This window comes from Barbus barbus (assembly GCF_936440315.1).
Source record: "Barbus barbus genome assembly, chromosome: 26".
Classification (NCBI taxonomy): Eukaryota; Metazoa; Chordata; class Actinopteri; order Cypriniformes; family Cyprinidae; genus Barbus; species Barbus barbus.
The window spans coordinates 15945617-15958821 of NC_136754.1; the positions used below are offsets into that span (position 1 = coordinate 15945617).

Below are 13205 nucleotides of genomic sequence, written 5' to 3' on the forward strand. Positions count from 1 at the left end.
TAATGACAAAATAAAAGTATAATGAAAATCTAATTATATGTGACTGCTGCTCATGCAAAAAGTGCCTACTTAATTGACTTCTGTTAAGTCAGCCTGATAAGAAAAGGTTAACGTTAACTTTTCTGTTTAATTGTAACAAGTTTGAATGCTATTAGTGTTCCAGTGACCAGATGAGACCTTTTCACCAGAAGTAAAATGGACACAGATTAGATGTCTTCGCACTGACACCTCTACCAAAATAAGTTCCTCAGATACAGTAAATCTACACAAAGTATGCTTGGGAGCAATTTGTTCAAACCAACATGCTCTGAATCCTGATTTCTCACACTCTCTGGAACAGTGTTCAAAAATCCTTTTAACTGTGATGTAAATAAATGTACAGAGCCGTGTTAAACTTTCAGATTGCTAAGAAGTTCATTAGCATTACTTCCGCAAGGCGTGCACTGTGTTTTGCTCAATTAGCAAGGAAAGCACTAGGCAGCGAGAGCTGCCATCCACAGTCAGCCCGAACTGCATTGAAATCCTCTCTCTGTATATGCAGCCCGTTCGGCCCGGCCTCATCTATGCGCTTCGTATGCAAAGCTGCTCTCAGAATGTTGACTGATAGCATTTGAAACGTGCAAAGGACATCACAAGTAAAGAGTAATCTTTTCAGGCTTTATGCAAAAATATCTCCAGTGAAACCCGCTATCTGATTCAAAGCCAGGCCGGCGGTTAGGCCTGCTCCACGGTGGGCTTCAGAAAATATCCTATATATGATGCATGACACGTAATGTGTCCCAGGATTAATGACATGATTAATTATCCATTAATAATTGATAAAAGTTTAATTAACTTGAGTATAAATTTATGATTTAAGTAACCCTTTTAAGCCTGACCCATGAAGCGTTGCTACATGTAAGTTGACGGTGTCACTAAGAAATTACAATATAAAATATATAAACCGACTTTGTTATTGCTAATGGCTGAAAAGCCAATTATGATGATGGCTTGTGATAAAGTGAGAGGTTTTAACAAAATATTGTTCCTTCTATGGGTGTCTTTCAATTAAAAAACACAGCTTTACAACAGCTGCTTTTAAGCTCATGTTCCAATTGCTCATTTTTGGAAAGTGCCGCAGCACCTCTGTTGTCATCTCTGAATTTCCCTAATCCAAAGACTATTGGTCTGTTCTTTGGAGATAATGATGATTTCATGCTTGGATCAGTCATCCCTTTTCAAGTTTTGGTTGACATTTACATGGTCTCTGCTTAAAAAGAATAACATTTTGCAATCGATGTCTGAATACGGCAGGCCTGAATTCTCCCAGGAGGTCGGGATGCCAAAAAACAGAGTCTGTTGGTGGGTGGAAATTTATCAGGCTGTGGCGAGATGAAGGCCTCTGGTTGATGGCTTTGGGAAGAGTATAAAACTCTGGAACAGGACATATGAATGTGAAGATTATCTAAAATTCAGCTAAAAAGAGAGTGGTTTTCTAGTATATAGGTGATTTGATGGATATATTGCTCTGAGGCTGAAGGCAATGAATTCCTGAGAAGGAGTATCATTTGGGACTAAAGGCAGCTAGCGGTAGAGGTAGAGTTATCTTTGTAAATCTTCTGGACTGAAGTATTCATTCTATTAGCCCATTGACTTCTCTTAAAGTTCAATGGGCTTTTGAACCCACTTTATGGCAAGAAAATACAGATATGATTATTCACTCCCAAACACAAAGGCAGCTATTTATTAAAATCAGGGCTGTCAATTTAATGTTAATTAGGCTGTTAATTTAGGTTAATTAGGCATTGGATTAATTATGGAAAAAAAATGTGTTAAAGTTACTAACCCATTTTTAACACCAGCTGTGTTTTTCATCTTGTTCTAGATTGAATGCCATTGCTGACAAACATGATGCAGTGTGTCGTGTAGCCTATATTGGAATACATTTATATGCCCCAAAAATTTAAGATATTTAAGATAAAAAATGCCACATTTGAGCAAGAATGCTGTTTTTTAACGAATATCTGCACAACTGCAAATGTGATACTGATTTCAAGTTTATTAAACAAGAAGTTCATATTGTTACATATTAGATGCAATATTGTCTGTGTTTGCTCAATTTCTATTAAATTCTATTGAAGTTCTATTCAAATTATTTGGAATCATTCTATTTCTTTCTAAAGCTAAATTTTATTCAACGTTTTTCTCATTTAACACAATAACAACTTTGTCTAACTTTTGTTCGTGAGGCAATTTCTCAGCCCAAAAAATCATGCAATTAATTAGGTTAAAAATAAAAGTTTAACAGCCCGGTGTTACGGCTTGTGGTTGTAGATTAAAAGAACAAACGATCAGGAGAACGAAGTAGCATCAACACACGTATATCCATTTATTAAACATTAAACTGAGACAAAGAAAAGGACAGAACTGAGGACTTAAAAAGGAAATGGAACAAAGGAGTTAACAAGATGATTAATGCAAAACAGGTGAAAGGAATAAACGATGATGAACTTAAGTAGAACAGGAAAACCCAAATAAGGACAAACAGGAACTGAACAGAAACCAACACGTGACACCCGGAATAAATTCATATTTTTATGTATATAAAATAGGATATCTATAACCTTCTTGCAGACTCCTCTTGAAACGCTCTTTGAAAACCTCAAATAAACACAAAACCAATATCTATATGCAATGTCATGTCTAATTTGCCAAATGATGGTTTGTTTTTCTTTTTTAACAAGAGTAAATACCTGAAAAACATACCACAAATAACAAAAGGACAAGCCCATGAAAGAAGAAAAAGAAGACATATTATATGCACGTTACCTTTCCTGGACAATCTTTTTTGATTTAAGGAATGTTTTCATGTAAAATCTATTCAAAGTAGTTGGTGGTTTGATGGATTTCCAGTGGAATAAAATATGAAGGCTAGCTAATGAAGGGTAGAAGGCTATGTTATTTGTTTGGCATTAAAAGTAAAATCTATTTCTAACTGTAAAAGCAATAGTTTTACCTGTCAAGGCTTCCTCGTGCAGGGCATCTAAACCCTCATTAAATCATGATGAGTGAGTTATTCATTATTAATGATGGCCGATGTTCAAGTGTTTCATAATGCCTGTGGTTTTAAAAGGTGAAGCTGTAAATAAATACAGGCAGTTGACGTCTGCACCCTTTAGTCCTCTGCGTCGTCTATACGGAGGTGAAAATAATGTTACTCGAGATCTCAAGGCAGTGCAGGTCATGTTTTCAGATTCCCTTGAAATGGCAAATTGTAAACGAACTAAAAAGATGAAAGTTAACAAGAATTCTGATAGCCAAGCAATATGCATTTAGTGGGCTGGACAACCTTGCAAGAAGGTGCAGGGAGGCACAAAAGGTAATTCAGCACAATGTCTGCAATCATCAGCAACACACAGCCAACAGTAAGTGAGTCTGACAGAGCTGAATAAACACTTCCATGAGGCTGTCTCTGCGTATCCCCGCTTAACACTGAGAGTATCTTAGGAGACAAGCTCCATATTGCACTGCAACTGCAAAAACATTAAAAAGCTTGAGGCTGACCCAGCTTCAGGCACATTACATTACTCGGAAAACATTTTTTAGTTATCTGAATGAGGGTGGATATTAATTAATCTGTTGGTGAAAAGACTACTGCTGCTTCAGAGAAAAACTGTGTTAATTTCTCCTTTCTCAACTGGCATTAAAAACAATAAAACCTTTGATGAGTGATATAAATCCTAACTGCTCATAAAATAAGTAGAACTAAAACTGCCGCTGGTGTTGGAAGGAATTCCGGTTCCATACAAGTTAAACTCAAATCACTAGCACTTGTACTATAATGTTGATTAACAATTAATTGCTTTACAAAATTAACTTGATCCTCTTTAAAAAAAAATCTAAAATTTGGATTACTTACAAAGGAAGTCAATGGGGCAAATTCAAAAACAGCAAAATCACATTTCAATCTGCACCCTTTTCCATTTTCAGAGCGTGATGATCTGTTTACATTGTTATTAACATGATATGTAAATTGTTCTGCCTTTTCTAAGCACTCTACATTGTGAGGGAGGATCTTCTCATCCACCACCATAAAAGGCTTGTAAAAAAAGAGAGAACCAATTTATTTTTTTGTTTTATTTTTTTAAGGAGCAAGAAAACAAGTCAAAAAAATTTTTTGTGGTAGACATCATGCTACAGATCAACTGTTGTACTCTCTGAATATTCCTCTAAGTGCAGGAGTGTATTTTATGAACCGATGCAAGTTAAATAAGGCCGGATCTCTCCCACAGAAAGTGGAATCCCTCCACTTACAGCTTAACTGAGGCAGAGGCATTTTTGTGCGGATGGGCAGGAGTGCATGCACAGTTATTAATAAGCATGATAGCAGAGCTGCATTTGTGCGCCTGATGCATGATGGGAACGGTTGTCACATCTTCTGTCTTGTTATCCAGCCAAGTCTTTTTTTTCTATCCCTTCAAAAAAGGGGAAGATAATTGAAACATACTCACGAGAGAGTTGGGTAAAAGAGATAAGACAAAACTATTGGAAATAAAAAGAAGAGGGAGAAGAGATGGAAAATGACTTACAGAGAGACTTTGACACACAGAAGGGAACTTTGCATCAAAATAGTGCTAAACTGTAATACCCGCTTATGCAAATCTCTCCCCATTCAGAATAGATACCATTTGCAGATTCCCATGCCAAAACGAACAGACGCTGCTGTTTCTCTTTCTGTGTGTTTTCTCCATCATCAAAGCAATCAGAGAGGCTATAAGATTGCAGAATGAGATTTAGACCTCAAGCCGAGTGGATCCTTCAAAGGAAAATTGATTTAAAATGTCAGTTAGATGATCGAACCGATAAAAAGATCAACAGCCTGTTCATTGTTTCGCTATGAGCAGTGAAGTACGCTATGATTAGCACAATGAAAATGAAAACAGCATCAAATATTCATTCCATAACAAAACAAGAATTAACCACTCTGGAGAGGCATTGTTGGCTTCAGTGCAGCCTGGTCAGTGCTGTGCCCACCATAATGCTGCCAACAGTCAAAATAAAGACAATGAATCATTTCTGTCATGAGATCTGAACACCAGAGAGATTCGTTAAGCGAGGCACCATATTCAGAAGCAAAGTGAAAACTCAATCACCTTAAATTGAGAGATCAGGCCACCACTTCAAAGCTCACCTCAGGCAGAAAGAGGGTTGAATTTTCAAAGACACACATTTTAGAGCGGAAATAAGGTATAAGGTCGGGGAAGAGTCACAAGTACCTCAGGGCAGAGCCGTGCCACTTATTGGAAACAGACTTTTAGATTCAATTAAACTTTCATATTGCAATTGCATCCAAATAGAGAAAAACTCTTTTTTTATGACACATACACCAACACGGAGTGACCAAAAACATCCCTCAGCTTACTTGCTCAATTAGTTTTGATGGGTCAGAGCATTCTCGGCTTACAGTATATAGGCATTAACCCAAATCCAGACAGTATTAAACCACATACGCAGCTGTGTATTAAATCGTATGAATATTCTGGGGTGCTGTAGTGCCTGGCAACACTGAGCCATCTCGGCCCCTGAGCGCAGCATTCTTCCTCACCTGGCTGATGCACCACGCTCTTCCTGCATCCTTACTGTCACAGACCTCAGCAGCCCATCTGTGCTTATCTCAGCCCTGCACATGTGGGAGATTACAGACCATCTCCTCCAGGTATTTCACACTTTATTTACACCCTCGGACTCCATAATGGAGCGATCCAGGCTGCAGACAATCATAGCAGCAATGCTCCGATGATCTGCATTGTTCCGGCTGGGAATAGGTGGTGACTTGCGTGCATGTGTGTATGGCATTGTATCAACAGAAGGAGTGTAGACCACCTCTATGACTAATAAGTGCTTGCTCGCCAGGTGCTTTTAGAAATATTTATTTTGTGCAGTGCACAGAAATGGGTAATGTTGTATGGTTTACTTCAGCTATGCATTTTACATGCTGCACTGCACATGAAAATAACAGACAAGAAGGTTTTGTGCTCATTTTCCTTAAAATTCAATTTCAACACAATATGACGGCACCCCATTTTACAATGTGAGTTCTAATAATGTATCTCCTGTTGCATCTCTTTCTTTGACTTAGGGGCCATTTACACAGACCAATTTTAGTATTCTACTGCAATGCTTTTCCATTGTTCCTATGTAACATTAAAAGAAGTTCAATGTTTAAAAAACATGTCTTTATGATACTATTTAAAAGCAAAAGCACATTCTGTGTAAATGGCCCTTTACAATCAACTATACAACAGTAGATTGAATTCTGTTGAGTCCTTGAATCTGAAGTTGAGTGCTGATATACACTGAACAGCTATGGGACTTTTCACAGTTTGTATCACTTCACTGGTTTGTGTTTGCGTGTTCCAGACAGGCTGTGTGTAAGTGGTGGAGATTTTTTCAGTGACTCTTGCTGCAGGTTACATTGATATGCCAGTAGGTGGCAACAAGTTACTGTCTTTATGAGTGATTCAGTGAATCATTCATTCAGCCACTTCGTTCAAAATGCTGGTTCATACAAAAAAAAAGAGTGACTTTTTTATGGACAACTCACTAAATCATTCGCTTAATCTACTTGCTCAAAAAATCGATTCATTCAGGAATGAAACAAGTGACTGGCTAATACGTCCGAAATATTTCAGTCAAGTAATTCATTCACAACACTGATTCATTCAGTAGTAGAGCTGCTTTACACCTGTAACTTAATTTGTTTCATAATTGATTAATTTTATTTTCCTGTTTATTAATATTAAGATGCACTATATGTTGCTCAGAAGCACATAACAAAAGGTTCTGCTGTGGCTTTGTTTGAAACTATTTTCATTATCAGATTGATATCACAAAGTAACTGACAATATTGGGTTTGAAGCATAAGTAATTTAAAATTAGTTACTCTTTTCCACAATTACTGCAAGACTGCAATGGCAAAAGGTCATGCTATAACAAAATGAAGGGGGCATCTATAAGATAAAGGTAGCTTTCACAAATTAATGTCTTCATTTAGGTGTACATGAATAAGGTCATTCTCAGTCCAGTCTGAATGTTACGAACTGGAGTTGAACTGAACTGAAAAATCAACATTTGGATAGTCTGGATAGTCAACAGCCCTCCTGAATTAAGGATTCATTAAGCTTAATAACCTTCCAGTAGTTGTCCACTGGTGAGCTAACAAAGGGGCATAATTGAGAAAGGCCTTTGGATTAGAATGTGATTTCATTCAAAGGGACAAAATGAGTTTTGCATGTGCTAATCTTCCTTTTGTGCTTGGGAATATTTGCTACAGAAGGGAGACAAGTTAATGAGCATTCAAGCGTAGATGAGCAGAAGAACTTTCCCGAATGAAACAGGCCCAGCATATTTGGTCAGCAAACAAAATTATTTAAGACACACTAAGAATATGGTAATCTAACCACTGTTTGATTGGCTCTGGGGAAAATATAGTCACAGAAATGAAAAAATATTCCATGGGAATCACTCAGATTGCAAATTCAGAGGAGTGCTCTGTAGAAGACACTAGTGGATAGCTATTTCAGAGCCGAAAAGAGACGTTATTCACCAAGGATAGAGAATATTGCTTTTGAAAGGCATTCAGACAGCATAATATCCTGGGGTTGCGTCCTAAAATATATGAGCAACCTTCTCCCCATGCTAGTCAGGGAAATTTATAGCATCAAATATATCTTTTAATTTGTTAAAGTAATTTGGAAAGTTAACGACTCCACAGTGATGGCATGAGCCAAGCCTTGCTCTGTCAGGAAAAAGATGGGCACTAATGATTTCACACTTCCTGAGGGCTGTGTCAAAATGAAGCAATCACAAACATTTTGCTAATAATTTTCATTAATCACATAAATGGCCTTGGTTATGTTTTCATCCTGGCTAAGAATAGCACTGTATATGAAGCAGCTTTTACAAGCAACCAGGACATAAATGTACAAGACACAAAAGCCTTTTGACTGACACTTTATAAGATGTAGGATAAATCACGCTGTTATGAAGGAGCATCTTAACAGATGAGTCTCTCTGCTGACCCGCTGTTCATGGCTCTATGCAAAATCAGGGGTGCCTTTGTTCCTTTGTGTCCATATGCTGGCAGAGTTTGACGGGAGGAAAATCTTTTGAGGTTTCCCTGCCAGGAGAAACCGCTGCAACTGGCTGCACTGCTGGAGACAGAAACAACTGGTGTGACTGGCATCCGCTCTGTTTGCTGCTTAGAATACTAACGAGAGTCAGCGCGCATCAACCCTGAGCCCTAAACAGTGTTAGGATTGTTCCACTGGAATGCATCAGGACCGCTGTGTCCGGCCCCTGGACAAAAACACCTGAAATACATGCCACATCTCTAACTCTTACAGACTTGAGCCTCTCTATATGTTCCACTAGATAGAATAGTGTAATATAGAAGGTTTACAGGATAAAAGAATCTGGCTAATAATTTCACGTCTGGCTTATAATTTCATAAATGACACAACTGGTATCATCTGGTGTCTATCAGCAGGTTCTCTTGTTCTTTTGCATCACAAACAGCTTCCCTAAAACTGCACAAAATGAGACAGTATAGACCTACATTTGCCACAACTATCAGAGTGACTACATACAGTTTTATATTTTAGAGTTGTTCAGTGTTGACCTTTGTTTTATGCATTTTTTAATTATTTGTTTCCAATTCTGATTGCTCTTTACGTTTACCATTAAATCAGAATGTTTAAAAGGAAATAGGCATGGGAGAAGAAGGCCTGATAATTAATTTGAAACAATCAGTTTTAAATACATTTTTATATATTTGAATGCACAAAACTAGTCCATGTTTTAAATTGTTGGTGGCAACACCACTAGATGTACTTGACATTCATTTATACAGTTTAGAGATAAGTTGTAGATTTCTAAAAGCTTGATATGTTTAAGACTAACAATAAACAATAAGGGAATTGGACATCGAGATCGAAAACAAGACCAACTTACTCAATACCGACGCCGGAACAGCTTTCTTCTTTAAAATCTAAAGAGCGCTTTGGATAAAAGTAAAGAAAATGAGTTTGCTGCTCACCTGTGTCTTAAGAGGTTCGCCCTGTTCAATGATGCTGATGAAAGGTATTTCCAAAAACGAGGACATGAACTCCACTTGTACGAGCTCCTCGTGGCTCTGAGGGAACGCAAGCACAGCCGAGACTCCCTGAACAACGATATCCTGACACACGCACCTGAACATGGACTCCGGGTCTCCATTGAGCGGTTCTCGGGACAATACTTCCAAGCTCAGGTTGTACGGTAAGAAGTTGTTCCCACTTTGCCGGAGGTGGACCAGGGCGCGGTTGAGGGCGCCCTGTATCCTGGACTGTTGGCGTGTCGGCAGGAGCGCACCCAAGCGCACTGTGTGCCCAATGCGTGCCAGGATGTGACAGGGCTGGGGATGCAGATGACAAGGGTAAATAAACATGTGGAGCGCGACCTGGAGCCCGACGTGAAGGTATGCCAAGAATCTGGAGAGCACTAAATTCATCCTGCTCCTTTCGCAACTGGATTGAGGTTTCGTCACAAGATGGCATCGCTCTATTCTTGTCCAGTTGTTCTTGTCCTTAATGATTTTACTCGCACGCGGATAAAGCCTCGGTTAAAATGCAAGTAGTGCAACCGTTCCGTCTACTCCAAGTGTTGAAGGCGAGGAGGTGCTGTGCGCGCCGTTGAGGGAGGAGGTGCTGTGCCACTGGAGATCTTCTCAGCATCACCGAGCTCGGAGGGAGGACAGCTGTGACCACGCGATGTTTGCTAGAAAATCAGATTAGGAAGAATTAAGCTTTCCCAAGTGTCACTTACAAAACATTGTTAAATGTCTTCTTTACATCTTTACATTTTTGCTTGATAAAAAGTTTTACACATAATTAAATGAACAGCGTTTTTGGGGAGAAATGTCATTAAAATGAGTTTAAGACTCCAAGGCACTTTTTCAAAAAAAAAAAAAAAAACCGTACCTAAAGCGGGTCCCCCCTCTCGGCCGCTTCCATGTTGACATCACATGATCAGTTGTGTCAAGCAATTGGCAAGTTACTGCTATAGTAGTAGCTAATAATAATACACTCACTTTATATTTTGCCATCACCCTTGCTTTTCACAGTGAATCAAGTACACAGAAAACAATTATGCAAATTTTTTAAGGTAAGTAGTTGCAATCAATTTATTTTAGCTACATTTAAATAAACACATTTTGTTGAAAGTTAGTCAAGTTAGTTGTTTATTTAAATGTAGCTAAACTAAATCGACTGCAACCACTTACCTTAAATTTTTTTAGTAAATTCAATTAATCCTTTTTTTCCGTGTACATTGGTCACAGCCACAGCAAAATGTCATCATGCACTCTTAAAATTAAAGGTGCATGCTTCATGATGCCATAGAAGAACCTTTTTTGCCTAAATGGTTCCATAAAGAACCTTTAACATCTGAAGAACCTTTCTGTTTCACAAAAGGTTCTTTGAGGTGAAAGAAAGCTCTTCAGATTATAAAAAGGTAAGAAAGAGATGGTTCTTTAAAGAACCTTTGACTGAATGGTTCTTTGTGGAACCAAAAATGGTTCTTCTATGGCATCGCTGCGAAGAACCTTTAAAGCACCTTTATTTTTAAGAGTGTACCAACACAATATTAAAAAATATTAAGATTAAATTCAAGAATGTCCAATATATTGATATTAAAACAACAAATTCCTGTAAGTAAAGTAATTTCCTGCATCCAGACTGCATCCAGATGTCAGTATAAAGTCAAAATCCACTTCTATCAGGAAAAATATGAGCCAGATAAATGCAAAGGTAAAGCAAAAACTGCTTTAAGTGCAGCTTTAAGTTGAGATATGTGCAAAATCCTCTACGCTCCAGTGGCTGCTAAGCCAAATATATATATTTTTTCACAGTTAATGATTTCAGTGAAGTCTTAAAAAGAGATGAAGAGGTGACTGAGGCAGTAATTGCCTCCTGACTTCAGAAGGTTTGGCATAGTTCAAGGACAATACCCTATTCATAAATTAATTAAATAATAATTCCATGCAAACACGGATGCTCTGTTCAGTAGAATTAATTTACAGTGGCCTTTGTTTGCTATAGAACACTAATCCAAATATATTAACTTGTCACTCTGTTTAAGAGCAAACCTGAAACACAATGTAAGAGATTTTTTTGTTCTTCAAAAACAAGAGTTACAATACAATCCTTTGATTTAGACAGACCATTAGTTTATTTCAATTAATTTTATATTTTAAAAACCTAACACAGAGCATTTAAATTTGGTACTGTTGGCACCGTAGGCATTTTTCACCACTGGGTGGTTAATATGTTGCAATAAGCTCATTAAAATATACTTTTCTCCTTTAGTAATTAAACAGAAAATGTATACCATAAACTTCTCATTACACAATGCTTCCATAACAGGATTGGAGTCTAAAGAAAATGATGCACATATGCATTCAACTGAGGAAGGAATGAACATGTGCCCTTTTCACCTGCAAAAGAACACTAGAAATATGAACAAGCTGCTAGAAGGAAATAGTTATGTTTAAAAACATCATCCGATTATCACTACAGATCTGATCCTACAGAATTTCAGTGCATTTTTTTCTTTCATGTAACTAGTTAATTTCCTGTCTGACAAGAAACATATTAGTACTGCAATGCATGAAACTGTTTTTAAGCAATTACTTCTGCATTTTGAAAAGCTTTGCACTCTCAAATCCATTTGCTAGTAATAATAGCTTGGATGTCAAAGACTAATTGAGGATTAGAGACCACTGACTGAGTAAAAAGCATATGAACCATTTCAAAATTTGGGCAGTATGTCCTTTGTGCAGCAGTACTTTTGACAGTTTATACTGTATGTGCTACAGACACAAAAATGACAGTTTACTCTATTTGGCCCATACTGCAGTATGCAATCTATTTCAGAAACAAATCTATCAATTAATCTCTTTTCCTGTTCTGAACCACACCTCAGTCATTTTGCCTGAACAACCTCACCAAAAAACCATTTGCATTTCCACTTAATGGCCGTGTACTATGATGTCTGTCTGATGTCTGACACTAACATATAACCAGTGATGCTTGCTTGATTGTTTTTTTTTCAGCTCCACCGCATACAAACCCAGATTTCAGGATATTTCAGAGATGCAGGTGATTTTGAGGGTAAATCAAAATTTCACAAGACACCTACGCAACTGTCCTGTCCTGACACATGGATCGCTCCACGTTTTCAGCAGAGGTATGCGATTGTCTTTTACTCACCTTCAAGCTGACTCAAGCGGTGAGAATAAATATTCATATACGTCCTTCCAGACGGCTCGTATCACTGGACCCTCCCAGTAGTCAATTGTATTCAGCTTGAATTAATATATAAATTAATGGATTACACTTTAATCAGAAAACCAATTAAAACAAACGTTTATCTTGGAGGGATTACACCCACCTTATTTAACACATGTGAGCGCCCATATAGATAATCCTCCTCAGTCTCTGCTCTGTTATTGTGGTATATACATACATTAGACATTCCTGCGTTTACGATGCAACAGTTGAGTCAATGAGTTTTGAAATTGAATTTTGAGAGGTACCTCAGAAAAAGCCTCTGAGCAGAAGCTCTGCAATTACAGCATGGATAAATGTAGCATCAGTGTTGTTTCTGTCTAACTGCATGTCGCAGCACTCCATAATCTGCCATAATGCTTTACAGAAGGATGCGTACAGGAGAGCGATGCTTTTAAATATCATTGTGCAACATCTACATTCTCAGCACATCCTACGTGACTAATTTCAGCAAAATCTTTTGTGTCCACCAGACAGTTCAGCCGCATACTGGATGCCGTGAACCATCAGGACATGCTACTTGAGAGGAAAGGAGCTAAAATGGATAATTCCATTAAAATCTGAAGTGCTATATACTCGTATATTTTAAGAGAATTTGCTAGAGGCAAAGCAGTTGATTTTCCTTACTGGGCTTAAAAGATGATGTTCTTGCTTGGCACAGTCTTTCAATTCAAACCAATGACTTTGTGAAAATGGGAACATCATAAACCTTCTCCCTCCCCTGACTTGTGTTTGAGATGAAGAGTAATTTGGACTTCAAATTAGGGTCGGCATGCATAAATAGTGAGCACAGCGGGAGGGTATCTATATAAAACCTCATTTCATTTGGTCAAGCACTCC

General features: G+C 37.9%; 1 protein-coding gene across 1 annotated transcript in view; it reads right to left on the bottom strand.

Moving 5' to 3' along the window:
• Nucleotides 1-9529, bottom strand: part of LOC306845739 (glutamate receptor ionotropic, NMDA 3B-like) — a gene marked incomplete at both ends in the record, with an annotated part of 37374 nt that extends 27845 nt beyond the window's left edge. The window contains one exon of the mRNA XM_079378711.1: nt 9077-9529. Coding sequence (XP_079234837.1) covers nt 9077-9529 — 453 coding nt within the window. The remainder of the gene's footprint in view (nt 1-9076) is intronic.
• Nucleotides 9530-13205: the final 3676 nt, after the last annotated feature.